Source organism: Solanum verrucosum, unplaced genomic scaffold (assembly GCF_900185275.1).
Source record: "Solanum verrucosum unplaced genomic scaffold, falcon-dt-bn FXZP01000273.1, whole genome shotgun sequence".
In the NCBI taxonomy this organism is placed as follows: domain Eukaryota; kingdom Viridiplantae; phylum Streptophyta; class Magnoliopsida; order Solanales; family Solanaceae; genus Solanum; species Solanum verrucosum.
In genome coordinates, this window is record NW_026020163.1 from 2,077,817 (window position 1) to 2,096,363 (window position 18,547).

The window sequence follows — 18,547 nt, forward strand, 5'->3', positions numbered from 1 at the left end:
ACATGTAAATTTTGTAAATCTATACTATATAATTAACACAAATTGTCAATAATAATTATTCAATGGAACTTCACAGTGAAGAGGAGAACATGTAAATTTTTGTAAATGTGTATTGACAAAAGTTGATACTTTGTCAAATCTCTTGAATTTTTTTGAATTATAGGTTTGATGAGTTGCCAGCTTGAACAAACAAAGTTGTGTTTGTAGATGTCAATTATATATATATACACTTCATTTTACAAACATATGTGTTCTTGACTCCAACAACAAATGGGAAATGTAAAATAATCTTACCAGAGCTAAATTGCGCGCACTTCTGTCAGAGTAGAGTATAATCACGGGTGTACTTGATGTATAACCTCGACAATATCTTACATCAGAGCCAGATGCACTTCTGTTAGAGCAGAATCACATATTTACTTGGTTGGTATATAACCTTAACAATATCTTCTATCAGAACCCCAAATCGACAACGAAATATCTTCCATCAAACCCCCCCCCAAATTGGGGACGAATGTCTTATAGATTTCGCTAAAAATGGTGAAAACATTAGAAAAATTAGTTGCATTATGATGAAACATATGATATAGAAAAATCTTAATAGCTCGATAGACTAAATTTTCGAGACATGTAAATCGAAATTCAGGTCATAAATTTTGTTAATTCGTACCAAAACACAAAAGCTTTACAAAGATCAGATACTACAGAGATTCGATTCTGGTACAAAGACTTACGAAAGACCTGGTAAAAATACACTGGTAAAAATACACGAACATTCAACTAGTAGCACTCTATCGAACACCAGTTACACGAACATTCGACTAGTAGCACTCTTAACGCCAATTCGGGTGATACTATCAGCAATTAACATGCGCAAAATACAAGTTCAATTCAAGGCTATTATTGCCTTATTTATTACAATGTTGCTTTATAATAGTCTTGCCAACTATTCTTCCTTCAACCATCCTTCATTTTCCATTTGTATCTTGGCGCAATACTCAAACAAACTTCCATCAAAACAACGCCTTATAGCTTCTTTCGATAGAAAACCGTCTTGATCTCTAGCGAGAACATACAGAATTCCCCACTCCATTTTACTCGCCACCCTGCAATTGTTGAAAGCCTTAAGAGAAATTACTTAGGGGACGTTCGGGTTTGGATTGATAGATAATTAAATTAGGTACCAGCCAAATAAGTCGAACGCCTCCCTGTTGCCTTCGGTCATTTCCCAGAGTTCTCCAAGAGTAAGCTTATCAGGCAGAGTGCGAGCGTACTTGCTAAAAGTGTTCTCGAAATGCACGGGCATGAACCTATAAGAGAAGGTAAAATCGTCCATTTGACTTGACGAGGATGTTGATATCGACTTGAAAGGGAATAATAAAGGAATTAGTATACTAACCTTCCCTCTCTGTCATAGGTGTGAGTATCACTTCCATGTTTGCACTTATGTATGTTGTAAATATATATTGGGAGGAAAGGAGAAGGTATCCACCCCTGTATCACATCGAATATCAACGAAAGAAGAACATATACACAAAACAAATTACATCTGTATACGTGGGATCGAGAGAGGGTAGGACGTACACACATCTTACATCTACCTAGGTAGAGAGATTGTTTCGGATAGAAACTCGGCTCATTAACCAAATATACTAATCCATTTTGAGGAACAAAAAGGACCAAAATCCTACTAGCAATGTTCTTTTGATTTAATGATCTTCTAAGAAGAGATCAACTTACTTGCAAATTACTGAAGTACGATAACTCGAAGCAGGAACTTACCGGCAAAGAAGGATAACTCAAACCAACATTGATGACAATGGCAATAATGAGAGATGCTATCATATTGAAGCCAATTTGACGTAGCCCTGTTTAAAGTGAGGGGAAAAAGGATCGCACAAAATTTTTAGTTCAAATATACAAGAACTATATACATCATGTTGGATATTTGATCGCATCTAGTACTTCCGAATTGCACATAATAAAATGTCAAGTCTAAATGCTACCGATGACACATTTTCCCTCCGAAAATGGTCAATAAATCATATCCTTACCTAATTAAAACAGTTCAAACTTTAAATTTAATGGATTCAACTTTTAAGATTCTTAGTATTGAACTTGTTGTAATGTTAAATTATGGGTTCAAAATCTCATATTTGTTAAGATTTGAATAGTTTTTAAATATATATATATATTTAGTCTGTGTCGAAAGTTATGTCGAAAGTAATCACATAACATTAGAATGTAACGCTACATTTTGTTTTTTTTTCCCCCAATTTTAATCTCACTATTTACCTATCTACATTAATATAGAACTGCCTATAGTACGAGCAGCGGAAATGGAATGATTACCGGAGTAAGTTTCCCAAGGGTAGATAATGCCATTCTCATCCTGATCGAAGAACGCAACGTGCTGTTGAAGAACGCTCATGCCGTGGTGCCTATGTCCAGGAGTTCCATGGGGTGCTCCATATCAGGAGCCACCAATCCCCTTGCCAAATCTGAATATACATAACACGTATATTTAAACATCATATTGCAACAATACTCGTGCAAAACTAGCAAAAAATTGAAGGAAAAAAATCGACTAAACTGTAACATGTCCCTGTTGAGGCTCAGCAATTTTTAAATAAGATGAGAGATACATATAACGATCCAAGCGAACCTCGATTAATTGATCCCTTCAATTAATAGTTATGCTAATCAGAACCTCCATTCTGATGAGGCTAAATTTTGGTATACAAGTACAATGGCTCGGGTCCGGACTATTCTTTTTGGTTTCCCAAAAACTGGTGTCCAGTATGGACACCGGCATTATGTTGCCGGACCCAACTAAATCCGGATTTGCACCACTAGAAACAAAAAAAAATTCTACCGCGAATCAGGGGAAAAATTTGTGCTATAGATCGTGATTTTCCAACTCATTTTTTCACCAAACCAACTCACTTGAAAAATGAGTGGTGGAATACAAATTCTAGAAAAAATTTCCACCACGAATCAATAGAAATTTGTTCTATAGATCGTGATTTTCCAACTCATTTCTCACCAAATCAACTCACTCAACTTACTCGAACAATGCATGGTGAAAAACAGATTCTCACACCGGATTTGAATGTAAACTAAAATAAGCTACTATTTTCGGTTCCCTTTGTTTAGTAGTACAAAAGTGGCTCTACTATTAATAAGATGTTTAATATATTAATAATAAATATTAAGTGTTATAGCTATATAGCAAAATGACGTTAGCCTTGACTTTGACTTCCCCACCGCCTCGAAATCAGTGGAAAATTTGTGCTATAGATCATAATTTTCCAACTCATTTCCCGCCAAACTAGCTCACTCGAAAAATACATGGTGAAAAATAGATTCGAGGAACTTTTTCTTTTTTTAACAATTTCGCTAGGCAATGTGAGGAACTTCTTAATTTTCCATATAAACTATTTTTTTTTCCCCACAAATTCAATCAAAATATCTCTGAGAACAACCCCTGAATATTCTTCAGTGAAAATATAGCGATTTTTCGTAGTGTTGGGAATGACAGGCATCAGGATTTTTTCCGTTACCAGGATCTCAAACCCAAACTCGAGATCCCTGATTAAAAGAAAGCATGTAGAAATCCAACACATGATCACAATCATCATGCTCTTTCAATTCATCTATTTACATCAATTTCTTTAATCTACTTAAAAAGAAATAACTTTCTATATCTAGTGGAGTAAATTTTTAATTGCAAATCCTATATGGCATGAAAATTATTTTACATAAAAAATCTAACAAAAAATTAAAAATTCAGGTAATCAACCAACTGAACTAAAATTTTCGAAAAATAAACTTACAAGGCTTTGGAATAGAAGTTTCCAAATCAGTCCTAACTTTCCGTTCAACCGTCACCGGAGCCAGCGGTGCCTCCGGTGACAACGCCACATCCCGATCAACCCCAGCAACCGCCATTTAATTTTCTCTCTACAAATTCCCCCCTCTTATTCTTAAAATACTCTAAATGAAAATACCAAATGTGTGACAGAAATAAACTTTAGACTAAAAAATGTGAAGAGAAGTGTGAAAAGAAATGTAACTCAAGATGTTCGTGTCACAATGCATGTGTTAGAGCATTTTTTGAAATATAATATATAGTACAAGTGGCATTTACAAGCATGAATATTTTATACCTAGCAAGTGACATTTGTTTCTTAATTTTTGACACGTACTTTCATACGTGTCATTGCTTTGCTGACTTTTTTTAGGATATTTTTTCTTCTTCTCAAGAAGTTGTAACGTTTGTTTAGCTCCATGATGTAAGAATATTTGGATTTATTTGCTGCTGGAGCTAGTAAGAGATCAGGGTTTGTCCAAATTTTTTTAGAAAAAAATATTTATATGATTATCTTTAAAATTATATATATGCTCAATAATGACATTCAAAATTTTCAAATTCTGAATTCGCCTCTGCTTAAATCCGATAATTAGTCACATGCTCCTCTTATACTAATTAAGATGAAATGTTGAAAAGCCAGTAGGATACTAAGGTTACTTTTGGTATGTTAAACATATTTAGTTTGTGTTTGAAAGTTATTGACACTAATATCATACCAAAAAAAACCAGAGAGTAAACTAATATTGTTTCAAAGTTATTTGTTCATTTCTTAAATTTTGTACATATTCAAACACTAATCATCCAAAAAAAGAAGAAGTAGAAGGAGTAAACTAATGACTATTATATTATTGCTACTCTAATAGAAGTGGCAACAACAAAATTTTAAAGAAAAAACATATTTACAAAAAGAGATTTTAACCAATATTGTACACTCATTTTTGTTGCATGAAGCATGTGTTAGTCGAAATGACTCTTCTTGATGACAAATGACTTCAAATGTGTTATGCATGATACTATCTTAAGATGCAGATGCAGTTATTCTAGGAGCAGTATTTCTGTTTAGCGTGGCGTATTAGCAAAATATGTGTAGCTAATTCCTGTTCTTTTCATAATGACAGCTAACTAGCTAAGCATGTTTTGCACAGAAGATTGTATACAGTATGGATGGGTAACCGCGAAGTTTATAGGATGAAGGTAAATGAAGTTTTAGTGCTTTATTATGAATAAATTGACAAGTTTATGAGTGTCTTGTTCACTAACCTTATCGATAATATCTTCCCCGTGAATCCTTATAACATCTTCCATTCCTTTGGTACTGTTGATGGATAAATGGTCTGCAATAATCCGCCAAACATCGGTCCTGAACATGGAAAATAAGTGATGTATATATCAATTATCGAGATACAGGCACGTAGTCTCAGCAATAAAGGTATAATTCATTTCTTAGAGTACGCGGTTTAAGCCTTATAATGAAATGGACTGCAAAGTACCTGATATTCGCATTTTGAATTTGATCTTTGAAATCTTCTTTGTGTCAAAATTTTTCCTGAACTGAACTTTGTAATATTCTTCCCTTTGAACCTCTTGCAGCCTGTTTTGGAAGTTGTCTGGCATGTTTATAATCATTACCTCCTGTATTTTAGTTAGATATATCAATCCTTCAGGAACCATCTCCAATTTCTTGCATTCGTCGATTTCTAGATGAACTAGATTTGGCAGTGCCCCTGTCTCCACTCTCCAGCTTTCTAAATTTAGTAGCCCCTGGAGTTTAAGAGTTTTGAGTTGTGGAAATCCTTGTGGAGAACAACACATTTCCTTTCCAATAAACGCGTTTCCACGTAATGACAAGGTGAATAGCTTAGGCAGCTTTTGAAGAATGACCATAGGGTCTTCTTCAAGTCCACTCTTTCTCAAGGTTAACTTTGTGAGGCTTTGTGAAAATGAGTGGTGTTCTGGTAGCTGAGTGATGTGTCCGATTAAATCTAGCTTCCGGAGATGGTGACAACCTAACAGTAGCTTCAGAATGTTTACCTCTTTTTCTGAATGAAATCTGTAGTAAATGCGAAAAGATGTTTCCCTGAGTCTACCTGATCTGAGGTTGAGGTGTTTGATCATCTCTTCCATCTCGTACGACTCCAATGAGAGAACAGCTGATAGTTTCTGAAGTTTTGTTAACTTGAAAAGATCTCGAAAAGGAGAAACTTGTGTATCGAAGTTCTTCAGTATTTCCAAGTGGTGTAACGGACTCAGGTCTAACTTATACGTGTGTTGATGTGAAGGAGGAAGATATAAATTCCTCAAGTTTTGCAACTTCTGTATGGTATTCGGTAAAGTTAAGTACGAGAAGAAATTCACCCTCAAATCAAGTGTCTGTAGGTACTTAAGATTACCTACAGACGACGAAAGTTTTTGAAAGTGTGAATGTCTTAAGCTCAGGTATCTCAAGTACACCAAATTACCAATTGCTTTTGGTAAAATTTCCACAAAAGTAAACTTCTCAAGATGCAAAACTCTCAACATTGAGAAGTTATTGCACAGACCTTGGAATAAAGGCAGGGGATATTCTGTGCCTTCGCGTCCTGTCTGTATGGGAAAGAATAAAGCTGATCTAACATGCTGAAATGACTTATCATCAGTAGAGAAATAGTTCTGAACGTCATTGTCTACTGTGATAGACAGTCTACGTACAGTACGTGTTGATGTTGCTGTAGCTGAAGTAGAGCAGTGCATTGATTGATGCAAATGCTGAGGAGAAACTGTCTTGAGAAAGTTTTCCTCCTTTGCTTTCGACAAACATGTATCTCTCATGAGATCATGAAATCGACAAGATTTGATCCTTCCAGTTGTTTCCTCTAGTTGAACCTGAACCATGTACCTTTGAGCTAACTCGTGCAGATAACGTTCACCTATCTCCATCATTGCTGTCTCCTCTCCTCGGTTACCTTCCAATGATATGATACCTTCAGCAGCCCATAGCTGATACAACCTCCGCGCAGAAATCTTTTGATCCTCAGGAAAGTTACCCAAGTACAAAAAACACGGCTTCAGCAGATAAGGTAAGTCGTAGTAACTCAGAGCAAGGACACCATGAATTCCTCCATCTTGTTCAAAACTTTCACCACTCATGTGTAAGTTAAGGTTTTGGCACGTCCTTCTCCACTCATCGATTTTAGGTCTTCTAGCCAAAAGTCCAGCAAGAACAATAATGGCTAAAGGCAAGCCCCCGCATTTACTGACCATTTCCTTTCCAAGCCTCTCCAACTCCGAATCAATCTTTAAATCTACACAAAAACAAGAGAGGAATTTCATTTCGCTGTGAGTAGCAGTTATGTTATAAACATATATCTTCAATAAGAAATACCTCCAAGTTTTGTGCTTTTAGAAAATTGAAGGCATGCACACAAACATACACTCAAACTTGACGTCAGCTAGAAAGTAAGCCCTCCCAACTTTCAGTATGCACATCTAGACACCTCAACCCGTCTCCACTATGTCACTTTAACACTCTAAGTTACAAAATGATTATCTAGACACTTCTAAAATTTATGTGTCACGTCAACATCTAGTGTCCACGAGACACAAGCACTTAAACTTGAGGTCAGCTGACAAGTAAGTACTCCAACTTTAACCCTGAGGGGTAGCTCAGCTGGTAAAGGCCTGGGACAAAGTCCTTCAGGTCGCCGGTTCGAGCCCCAGCAGGGCCACTGGAGGCATTACAAACCGGCCGCGTCTCCAGGGCCCCGTGGAACTAACCGTGGTGGACCCGCCTTGAAACAGCGGGACCCGGTGGGTACAGCTAGTCGGGTTCGCAAAGCGACGCCCGGAAACCACGGTAAAAAAAAAAAAAAAAAAAGTACTCCAACTTTCAATATGCACATCTAGACACCTCAACTCGTCTCCACTATGTCAGTTGAACACTCCAAGTTACAAAATGATCATCTAGACTACCTCCAAAATTTACATCCCACCTCAACATCGGGTGACCACAAGACACAATTGGGACGAGTTGGAGTGTTCAGCTGCCGTTTGACACCAAATTGAAGTATCTAGATGTGCACTCTCAAAAGTTGGAGTGCTTACTTTCCAGGTGAGGCCAAGTTTCAGTGTCTGTTTATGTATTATGCCAATTATAGACGATTAGTTTCTAATCTTATTTCCTTTTCTGATGCCAACTATAGATGATTTTACACCTATTTGACCAAATTATTGAAATCAGAGTTCATTGAATTCAAGAAAATTACCTGGAGTGTTTACTCTGGGGAATGCTTTCTTATGAAGTAACTTCCAACTCTCCTCAGCATCCAAACATCGTGGTTCAAACAGGAAACAAGTTGGATCTATGTGTGTACACACGTCCTTCTTGCGCGTTGTGAGCAAAATCTTGCTTCGACTCCCCTTCCCCTTCGGAAAAGCATGTTTTACGCTATTCCAAAAATTTATGGACCAAATATCATCCAACACAATCAAGCATCTTTTCCTCTGCTGAACATTGTAAAGTGCCTTAACAAGCTCATCATCCATCATCATATTAATCCTTGTTCTATTTTCAGGTTCAAGTTTCATGAGGATGCTCAGCAGCACATCTCTTGCTTGCCATTGTCTCGAGATACTAGCCCACGCGAAAGCCTGGAAATGACTTTGTACATCACCATGACGATAAGCCTTCCGAGCAAGTGTTGTTTTACCAAGACCTCCCATTCCACATATCGCGAAAACTACATAAAACTCATCATTTTCATCATTGATCAACTCATCAACCAACTTATTCACCTCTTCTACTAATCCAACAAAGTCTTCGTCAACAAGATGAGAGTAAGATCTCGTTAACCATTGACTTCTCTCCGACGAGGTATCCCCTAGACATATAGCTCTTATGCCTGTATCAACATAAGTTTTCATACATCTTTTTATGTTATCAATTCTGGACATAACATCTTTTGTCTCCATGCCTATGTTATGTAAACTTATATTCTCCTTCCACAACGATCGATCCTTCCTCAATGCAACTTTATGCATATACTTCTCGAGGATATTTTCTACATCGTAAGCAACTTCTCTGATATCTGCAATCCAGTTACGAACTGTCTCATACTCAGGTTTTTTAGCATCTGCATCTTGTAAGAAGCATTGTATTCGATTTATTTCAGCGCGAATGTCTTGAATTTGATTGCTTACATTTGACAGGAATTTCGCCTCTTTCTTTAGTGTCTCGTATAGCATTTGCAAGAGGCCAAAGAGAGAACTATCATACATTTTTGTGTTTGTGTTGAGAAAATAGACCATTCAGGGAGATTTAGGCGTTTTAGCTTTAAAGCTTTTGTTTTGAATTAGAATAGATTGGAGAATCAAATTAAATTTCCTAGAAATTTCATAGCTACATGACAAGTAATTTAAGACTATAGAAAGTGACATATTAACTACTTAAACTTAATGACTAAAACAAATAAGTTGAATGTGAGCTTTTCTTGATCAAGACTTGAGACTGTACAAATTGTATTTTGTTTAGCATATTTGACTTTGGAAATATTTTTGTAGATTTTGATTCCTCTATAATCATATTTTTTCCCCTACTTTGGTAGAGACATGTAGATCTACAATATAATATGTGAGTTCACGTGAACTTAGTAACTTTTGGCTCGATCCTGCATAGGTAGAGAAAAAGATCAAATATACTTTGGAACTATTCAAAATGAGTTAGTTTTGACTAGAGGGAGTTGCTCGGATGATAAGAACTTCTCACTTTCAACCCTAAGGTTGTGAGTTCGAGTCACCAAAGAAGCAAAAATGTGGTGCTCCTAGGCTGGACTAAAAAAAAAGTCAATTTTATCCTCTGTTATATTTTTGACTTAAAATATCTTTACCATTACGTCTTTGGCTTAGAAACGCTCTCAAACTGTCAAAACAACTCGAAAATACCTTTCTTACTAATGGTTGTTCAGAAATGACCTCCAACTATTAGCTTGAAATCGACTAAAACTTGAGATGACTTAAAAGTATAATAAGTAATATATTCTGTCCAAATATAATTGAATTTGATCTCTTTTATCGTATCATTCTTAGAGTTGATAAAAAAAATCTATTATAATTAATATAATAATATAAAATTTAAATAGGTATACAAGAAAAGATACACGATATCATATTTAAAAATGAACACTCTTACCTAATGTATAAGGAGTCACAAGGGAAAAAAAAAAAGGTTATATGACAATCTTTTTTATTTATTAAAATGAGAAGTGTTTATATATACTACTACTTTTTTTTTTAATTATATGTTATTATATGTCATACATTCAACCTCCAATCTCCACCCCAATATTTTTTTATTAGCAACCGTTAGTAGGTTGAGTTGTTTTGATAGTTAGGGGGATATTTTTACAATAAAACTGACTCATTTTGAATAGTTCGAGTATATTTGATTCTTTTCCCGCATATTTATCAAATATTTATAAATGTTTGACTGTAAGCTTAATTAGTATTATTTATTGATTTAAAATTACTATAAAACTCCATAAAAATTTCAGTTTCTGAATCCGCCTACGTATGATTTCATACGTGTGTCCATTCATATTGCATCAGTGCTTATGCTTTTATAATTTGTTGACGAAAGATTATTTAAAACAATTATTGTAGACGTGCCGACCATCGGTTATTATTTGGAACAAATTCATATAGTATTATACACTATAGTATAACTCTTTTAATATTCCAACTTAATTGGTGGATGTTGATAGTAGTGACAAGTACATTATTCCTGGACTATTCATATTTTAATTGAAAAAATCTCTGGTTTTATAGTAGGTAAAATGTAAGTAAATTTTCTTTTTCCCCATAGTACTAGTTACATTACATATGCATTATTAGGATATATTGAACAATTGAAATGTGTTTTATGATGTTTATATTCAAATAGGACAATTGATTCAAATTTGGACGGATTAAAATGATGCTAAGTACATAGATAGCCAATTTTGGGGTGGCTTGTTTAAGTCAAGCCCTAAGTTAATAAATTTTACAAGTCTACTTATTTTAAAACAACTCAGTTATTTTTGTATTCACTTCAGTTATTCATCCAAATTAACAGCTCATATATAACGGTGTGTGGGTGGGAATGGGGTGGGGTGGGGTAGGGGGGATTGGAGGGGTTGTTTTATATATTAATGATTTTTGCTGGCTATATTAATGGTGGTGGGGTACTTGAATCTTCTAGTTTGAATCTTCCTACTAGATGACCGTATTGAGAGGGTATTATTTTCTAATTCCATGCTTCATTTTCCAGCACAAATTCTCAAAGGAGTAGTCTTGATAGTTGTTTCATCAATTTCCATGAAGTTCATTAATCCAAGTTTATTTCCTTCTCCGTTCATTTTTGCTTGTCACGTTCTGCTTATCAAGAATTAAACTATATGAACATTGACAAACGTTTTAAGATGTATTTCTCATCGTATTAATATTTAAAATATTAAATTAATCTAATTCAGTTTAGCTTTAAAAAATTAATTAAATCAACTCTAGTAAACCGAAATATGACAAATACTAAAAGTATGTAAACGAAAGGAGTACCATATTTATATGACTAAGGAACATGTACTATATTTAGTTATTTTATTATTGGAACATACTCCTTCTGTCCCTAATTACTTGTCCATTTTGACAAATCAAGAAAAGACAATTTTTTTTACCTATTATACCAACAATTAAATAATTAATTACTTTGAAAAATGTAGAACTTTTCATCCACTTCATAATTGATAGGGGTAAAATGGTAAACTCACTATGTCATTAATTATTTTCTTAATTGGTGTGTCAATTCAAAAATGAACAAGTAATTAAAGATAGATGGAGTATTACCTAAACGCAAAACTAAAAATTTCGTTGAAAGCTTAATACCTACGGCATAATACCCAATGACAGTCAATGCATGCATTAAAATTTTCAAATCAAACTAAGCAATTACTTTTTATATAAATATAAAAGCTAAAGTCAACAAAAAAATATTGTACTAGTGATAAACATAATTCAAACATTATCACAATCGTACTAGACCAGACTTAGTAGTATCTTATTGGTCCATCTTTTTGACTAGGTAACGTGAATCTTCTTTATTACTGCTATAGTAGAAATGTTCTAACTTTAATTCTTGACCAAAACTCGAAACATAAATTAAAATGTAGTAAGACAATATGCTATTTAATTTAAACCAAAAAAATACGAACTAATAGTATTTATTTTTTGTTTTTTTCATAATCGAGAAATCTGAGAATCAGTGGTACACTATTCCAAAATTTAGTAAATAATAGATTTGTCTGACTAACAAAAGTGGATTCATGTTTTGATATTTATATATTCTTATAAAAATCTCAAATAAAGTACATAAAATAATATTTAAGTTCATATTTAATTATTTATATATAAATATTTTATTGATTTCTTAATTATTAATATGAATAAAAGCCACTAAATTTTTGTCCATCCAATCATTGGAGGGTACCTCATTGGGCCAAAATAAATTGTTGAAAGTAAGTTATAATCTTGAACTTCATATTCAATTAATTAATTATTGAAAGATTATCTTAAATAGTCACTCATCTAAACTCTTAAACTAGGAAAAATCTTTTGAAGATATTTTGTGGATGAACCGTAAACAAATTAAATAATAAATTTAATTTGCAAAAAATTAAAGTAGCTAAATTAAATAGTTGATGTAACAATAGTCAATCAAATTCTTTAATTAATTTAATTACTTGTCCAACATGACTAAATTCTGATTTTCCTATAGGGTTCCTTGTTTCATGCATTGAATTTGCAATCTACTCAATCATTTTCCAAATTATAAATGATGAAAAATGATGATAATATTAATTGGAATATCTTTGTCAAATTGTATATATCCACATAAATTTCACGTGTTCCTGTATAAGTCCAACAAGTCAGTAGCAATGCAGACACCACAAATTTCTATATTCATTACGTTTTACTTTTCGAGAATAAAATTATATGTATATTGTGATTAATATTTTAAGATGTACATTTTTACTATATCAATAAGAGAAAAATTACAACTTATAGTATTATTCATATATTTTTCAACTATCTAAATTTTGATTTTAAAAATATTGGAGTGTAATCTATAGCTTTATTTGTAATTTTTATCTTGCTATATATGTTGTTGCCATATTTTTCTTGCAATCCTACACCAAACACATTTCTTTTGAAACGATGGTCTTTCAAAAACAACCTCTCTATCTCTATAAAGGTAGGTGGGAGTAATGTTTGAGTACATTCTATACTTCTAGACTTCACCTGTAGAACTATGCTGTGTATGTTGTTGTATAATCAATTAGTTTCGACGATTAGTCAAATTGACTCTCGAAAAATAATATGTGACAAGTATTTTGAAACGGAGGAAGTAATATCTAGCCAATTCTTCAACGTTCAATTAATTTTGTAGTCCTTTATTTTACAAATTTATTTTAAATTTTATGTCATTTTTGTCAAAAAAATAAAATAATTATGTTCAAAGTCTTTTAAGCTTATATTTCAAAGTTGTTGAATTGTTCGTACTCCGTACGAGTTTTGCTACAATTGCGGTATGCTTGAAGTTTCAAAGTCATGTTATAAAGAAACCTAATACTATTATGAAATTACGTCTATACTTTCTATATTATAGGTAACGTAGAAGATATCTTTTTTGTTATTTTTAATTTAGTGTAATATTGTCTTGAACGGGAGTTTTAGTATAATTGGTAAAATTATTGTCATATGATCAAGAAGTCACGAGTTCGAGCCATAATAACAATCTCTATGACTATATACAATAAACTCTTGTGGTTCGATCTCCTCCTGAGCCCCACATATAATTGGTTAACTAGCAAAATACATATACATACACTCAAATTCGACCTCAAATATCTATTTGATACTTATTTACCCGATTCAATTCAACTTAACCTGTCCAAATTTGAGCTACGAGGTTTATTTCCATGCGCTATATTAATTTTACATCCATAAAGTTGGTGGAGTCACATGAATCTTCCAACTAAATGACCATATAATTTATTTTGTTCAATTTTATTAATTACTTTCTTATTTTCCTGCATATATTTTCAAGATTAGGCTTTGATATACTGGGGTCTTTTGATAATTGACGTTTCATCAAATTTCCAAGAAGTTCATTCCAATCAACATAAATTGTGTAGTCCCCATTCTAGAAAGTATAGTACAATTTTGTCCTTTTCGAAAAGCTCGTCCATTTGGGCCAACCCATTCTAGAAATAATATATTTGGGCCGACCTTAAGTGGACACCCCTCCTTAAGTGCGGTGGAAGTCACCAATCTAGGTTAAAAAGAACCTTCTAGATTGTCCATGCATATTACATATCTTAAATCCACATTTTGTTGTATAATATTACACCAAAAAAAATTGAAACTAAAATTGTAGGGGGCACTCAATGAAGAGAACCCTTCCAAAAATTGGCATATGTCACTGATTGCAGCGAGCACACAATATTCTTTAGTAAAAGGCGAAAGAATAATTGCACAATAGACAATAAAATTATAAAGGGCATCACGATGCACTAAATTCTCGTTATGCGAGGGGCTTAGGGAAGGGCCTAATCAGAACAGTCTATTATACACAATTTTATCTTGCATTTCTGTGAAAGGATGTTTCCACATCTCGAACCTCATGCCTCTTAATCATATGACAATAGATTGGACAAGTCTTTGGCCTTTCAGAATAGTGAGGGAGGAAAAGAGTTGATCGAAGCTGAGTGTAGAAATTGTTACTATAGACAAGTGATGTATGCATCAACTCACTTTGTTACTGTACATGATATTTTTTTTAAACAACTAAATGTCGATGCAAATAAGCTCGATCTTTGAACAAAATTAAATTTTATAGAATCATATTAAAATATTTTAAAAAATCGACTTTACTACCAATGGCACATTGTTTAATCAAATTCAATTCTCTCGATTAATACGTTCATCTAGAAGGGCCATTTATAAAAGTACTTGAATCAATCCAAATAAGACCAAAACAATAAGGCATAGTAAGAGGAGGATTCTTCTCTTCTTCATTCGGGGCGGAACTCCACTCCTTGAAACTCCACTCCTTGAACCTTCGGGGCGAAACTCCACTCCTTGAACAATGAGGCCACCTTTTGCTTCGAGACGCTGAGTCTCCATTAATCGAGCATCAACATCTCCGTCTTCTCCTGCATCATTGAAAAAGTCTCCCATTTTTAATTCCATCCATCCATCAGCTCTTTTGAAGGGTAGTGTCTCTCTAGATCCTTGTCCTGCAAAATGTACAACACTAGCTCGTTGTTCCGCTTCTTTTACACTCATAGAATCAACAAATCTAACAACTGCATTAACGGTTTCAAGGCCATGGAATTTATCTTCCAATTTGAACACTAAATAAGCAACATATTTGGTTCTTTTTGATAGTCTTCGAGTTTCAATTTTGCCTCGAATATCAAGCCAACAAACCCACTTGAGTTTAGCCACTTCCCCAAATCTACAAAAAAAATTCACCTTTATCAATAATTATTACTAATTCCTTTCAAATTTTATACTAGTACATAGAAAGATAAGATACCGCAAATATATAAAACCTGGAGTCAGAATGAGGTAACCATTCCCAATAGTCTGGTGTATTACTCCATTCAATATCAAGTCCTCTTGCTGCTATCATGAAACATTTCTTTCCCGTTTTCTTATCTCGTGAAAAACTCTATTTGACATATCAAATCACAAACATAAGACATTATAAATTATAAAACAATTTGAAAAAGGTGTTATAGACCACTTAATAGCCCTTATGAATGGGCCGGGCTAGTAACGGGTTTGGCCTATTCTTATGGTGTATGGTTGGGCTCAGCACATGCCAATCCAGCTCACTTGACATGACTAGCTACAACTGGCCGCGCATTATACCATACATAAAACACATCAATAGCCATGAGTGTCATTTTCATTGTACAATTAGTCAGACTTATTTGTATTCATGCCAATAATTAACTACATGTTTGGTGGCCTGGTTCCAGGCACAGGCCACCTAACAACCCTTATGAATGGGGAAGGCTAGTCATGAATTCAAATTATAAAAGAAACAATACCATTTTCCCTTCATCAATAAGAATTGGAGATTCAGCGTCCATGCCCCGATCGCCATCGTCATCAGATTTAATATGTAATAATGACATTAGTTCGTCAACAACCTTTTTGATGCAATCTGCCTCATCCCTAAATGTTACAATAAAAAGAACAATTATTTAGATCGAAATTTAGAAATCAAACTTTTTTCTGTCTCAATTTATGTGACATCATTTGATTTGGCATAAAATTTAAGAAAGAAAAGAACAAAATTTGAAATTTATGATCTAAAAAGAACCTTAAACACTTGTGTGGAGTTGTAAATGATCATTTGATTAAGGGTACAAAAGAAAATTTAAAGTTAAATTCCTTCTATTAATATAAAAGTGATATTTTTTTTTGAATGGATTATGTCACATAAGGCATAAAGAGAATACAAGATTATAGAATTTATATTTAGGGTATACTCTCTTTATGATATTATATATACCTTATTTTATTAATTTTAATTATTTTTGCACAACAATAAAAACACTATGTTTCTTTAATCACCCGAGAAGGCAAAGCTCGAAAAATACTATTCCTTATATATATTCTAATTTAAGTTTGCATACGGATATACGATATGAAGTCATGATTTCAAATCAATATTTGAATATGAGATTTTGAGATTAGAATCTGAAATCATTCTCCAAAAACATGGATTTGGAATCTCAAAGCATGTTTTTTTTATATGGAGAATTTGGGATTCCAAATCACATGCCCAAACATTGATTTGAAATCAGGACTTCATATGGCATCTAAACCCAAGCTAAGTGTCTTACTTTCCTTTTTGATTTGTCCATAAGAGAATCTCTTTCTATATTTAGTGTGTTTTTCAACTCCAACAATCTACACGACAAGTTTAAAACCACAAAATTTCTCTTTATTTTTTTTAAAATTCCGTGTCCAATCAAATTAAGAGATCTATATTGTGACGGAGGGGCAGTAAAAAGAAAAAGAAAAGTAATCTTACCTGTAATTTTGCAAATGAAACCCTTGTTGACACCTAATTTTGACCCCCCCGATAATAATTAATTTCGAGCTTCTCTAATTTTGAACGAGTTAAGATAATTAATTTTTTAAATAAAATAAAATATATATATATATATATATATATAGTTTGTAGGTTATTTTAAATAACTTTTGTCACTTATTATAATCTTTAGACAATACTTATATTTTATGTAATTAGACATATAATTAGTATATTTCAAGAATATTCAAAATTCGTCTCAAAAAGATTTTTATTAAATCTTCAATTGAAGTAATTGGGTTTAAAGTGTATTTATAATTTTATGTTATTTAGCTTATTAGCTTGATTATTTTATTTCGTTAATTCGAGAAGCGTGTTTAATTTGTGATTATAATTTTAGATTAATTAGTTTGCGAATTTATTTCGTTGGAGTTAAGAAGCTCTTTATTTAATTTATACTAATTCGTCTTATTTAGTTTTGGTCGAACAACCAATTAATTTCGATTCGGCTAGCTTCATAATTTTAATTTTGGCCATAATCACGTGCATGTAGCCATTCCTAGTTTCCAATCCAACCCCATTTTTCTTACTTCACTTTTAATTCTTCTTAATACCAAATTTTGGCCCAAATAGACAACCCATTCCTTTATTTTCAGCAAAAAAAACAACCAACTCCTAAAATTCCCAGCCCCTCCATACGTTCCAGCCCACTAATTTTTTTTTTTCTCTCCACTCTAATTTCTAATTTACAGCAGCCCATCCCAGCCAGCCCATATCCCTTCAGAAATCCAACAGTTTAATCCAATTCCCAGCCCACCTTCTCCCCTAAAGACCCGACCCAAATCCTTGTCCAATTCAAAGAAGAACCCAGAACTTCTTCAGCATCAATTAGCAGCAGTACGAGACACCATCCAGCAACCAACGTCTATTTTCCAGACGGGGTGAATGCAACGTCAACTTTTCTGAGCGATTCCGTCAAAATACACGGAAAGCAACTCGCGACCAGCAGCGGCAACCTCATGCCCTGCACTCGTACAACAGAAGACAGCAACTTCGTTGTCTTCTTCCTCTCACGTCTCTATCCCCATTAATGTTGCAACAACAAGAAAGAGGCACGTGTCCTACCCCCTTTCCTCTTTCGGAATTAGGCAAATTTTCAGAGTAAAGTTTGTTTGCCTTAATTGGTGAAAGATTTTTGGATTTTGAATTTCGATTTGGGCCTTTGTCCTTACCGAAATTGGCCTTTCCCCCCATTTCCGAAGGGAATTTTATATATTAGTTGCTGGTTATTCACTAGGAGGAGGGAGAATGATTGGATATTTTTCGGGTGGAGAATTTTGTGTTTAGAGAAAAACATTGGAAAAAGTTAGAGGGATTTTTCAGTCGTATATTTTTTATAGAAAAAATACCTAAACAGCTTAAGCGAAGTAGTTGAAATACGTTCTAAAAACATTGAGAAAGCAGAGAAGAATCTAAGTTTTCTCTGTTTTCGTTTCGCTGCCGGTGCTTCTTCAAAGCTCGGTTGGGGTTGAGATTTGCTCGAGTCCGCTATTTAT

At 33.7% G+C, this 18,547-nt stretch overlaps 3 protein-coding genes and 1 non-coding gene across 4 annotated transcripts; all 4 read right to left on the minus strand.

Moving 5' to 3' along the window:
- Window positions 1-946: 946 nt before the first annotated feature.
- Window positions 947-3,951, minus strand: LOC125828670 (peroxygenase-like). The gene is given in 7 exon segments (XM_049508001.1): window positions 947-1,106; window positions 1,185-1,310; window positions 1,400-1,494; window positions 1,783-1,868; window positions 2,353-2,463; window positions 2,466-2,501; window positions 3,837-3,951. Coding segments are annotated over 7 exon segments (729 nt in total).
- Window positions 3,952-5,132: 1,181 nt separating this feature from the next.
- On the minus strand, window positions 5,133-9,130 carry LOC125828669 (probable disease resistance RPP8-like protein 2). The gene is made up of 4 exons (XM_049508000.1): window positions 8,116-9,130; window positions 5,962-7,155; window positions 5,365-5,880; window positions 5,133-5,234 (listed from the first exon to the last, which is right to left on the minus strand). Exons 1-4 carry the CDS (start codon window positions 9,125-9,127, stop codon window positions 5,164-5,166), a joined length of 2,793 nt encoding a protein of 930 aa, XP_049363957.1. The 5' UTR covers window positions 9,128-9,130; the 3' UTR covers window positions 5,133-5,163.
- Window positions 9,131-14,317: 5,187 nt separating this feature from the next.
- Window positions 14,318-14,429, minus strand: LOC125828717 (U5 spliceosomal RNA). Its single transcript, XR_007443056.1, has one exon. It is a non-coding gene; the product is annotated as a U5 spliceosomal RNA (small nuclear RNA).
- Window positions 14,430-14,878: 449 nt separating this feature from the next.
- Window positions 14,879-15,636, minus strand: LOC125828467 (F-box protein PP2-B10-like). The gene is made up of 2 exons (XM_049507753.1): window positions 15,496-15,636; window positions 14,879-15,398 (listed from the first exon to the last, which is right to left on the minus strand). Exons 1-2 carry the CDS (start codon window positions 15,573-15,575, stop codon window positions 14,879-14,881), a joined length of 600 nt encoding a protein of 199 aa, XP_049363710.1. The 5' UTR covers window positions 15,576-15,636.
- Window positions 15,637-18,547: the final 2,911 nt, after the last annotated feature.

What these genes read in the sequence shown, in the direction of transcription:
- LOC125828669 (XM_049508000.1), bottom strand. Translation starts at nt 9,127, where the DNA reads ATGTATGATAGTTCTCTCTTTGGCCTCTTGCAAATGCTATACGAGACA. An exon ending in CCCCAGAGTAAACACTCCAG is followed by an intron (nt 7,156 to 8,115) that starts GTAATTTTCTTG and finishes GTTTTTGTGTAG; the next exon opens with ATTTAAAGATTGATTCGGAG. An exon ending in ACACCTCAACCTCAGATCAG is followed by an intron (nt 5,881 to 5,961) that starts GTAGACTCAGGG and finishes AGCTACTGTTAG; the next exon opens with GTTGTCACCATCTCCGGAAG.
- LOC125828467 (XM_049507753.1), bottom strand. Translation starts at nt 15,575, where the DNA reads ATGATAGCAGCAAGAGGACTTGATATTGAATGGAGTAATACACCAGAC. An exon ending in TTACCTCATTCTGACTCCAG is followed by an intron (nt 15,399 to 15,495) that starts GTTTTATATATT and finishes TTTTTTTTGTAG; the next exon opens with ATTTGGGGAAGTGGCTAAAC.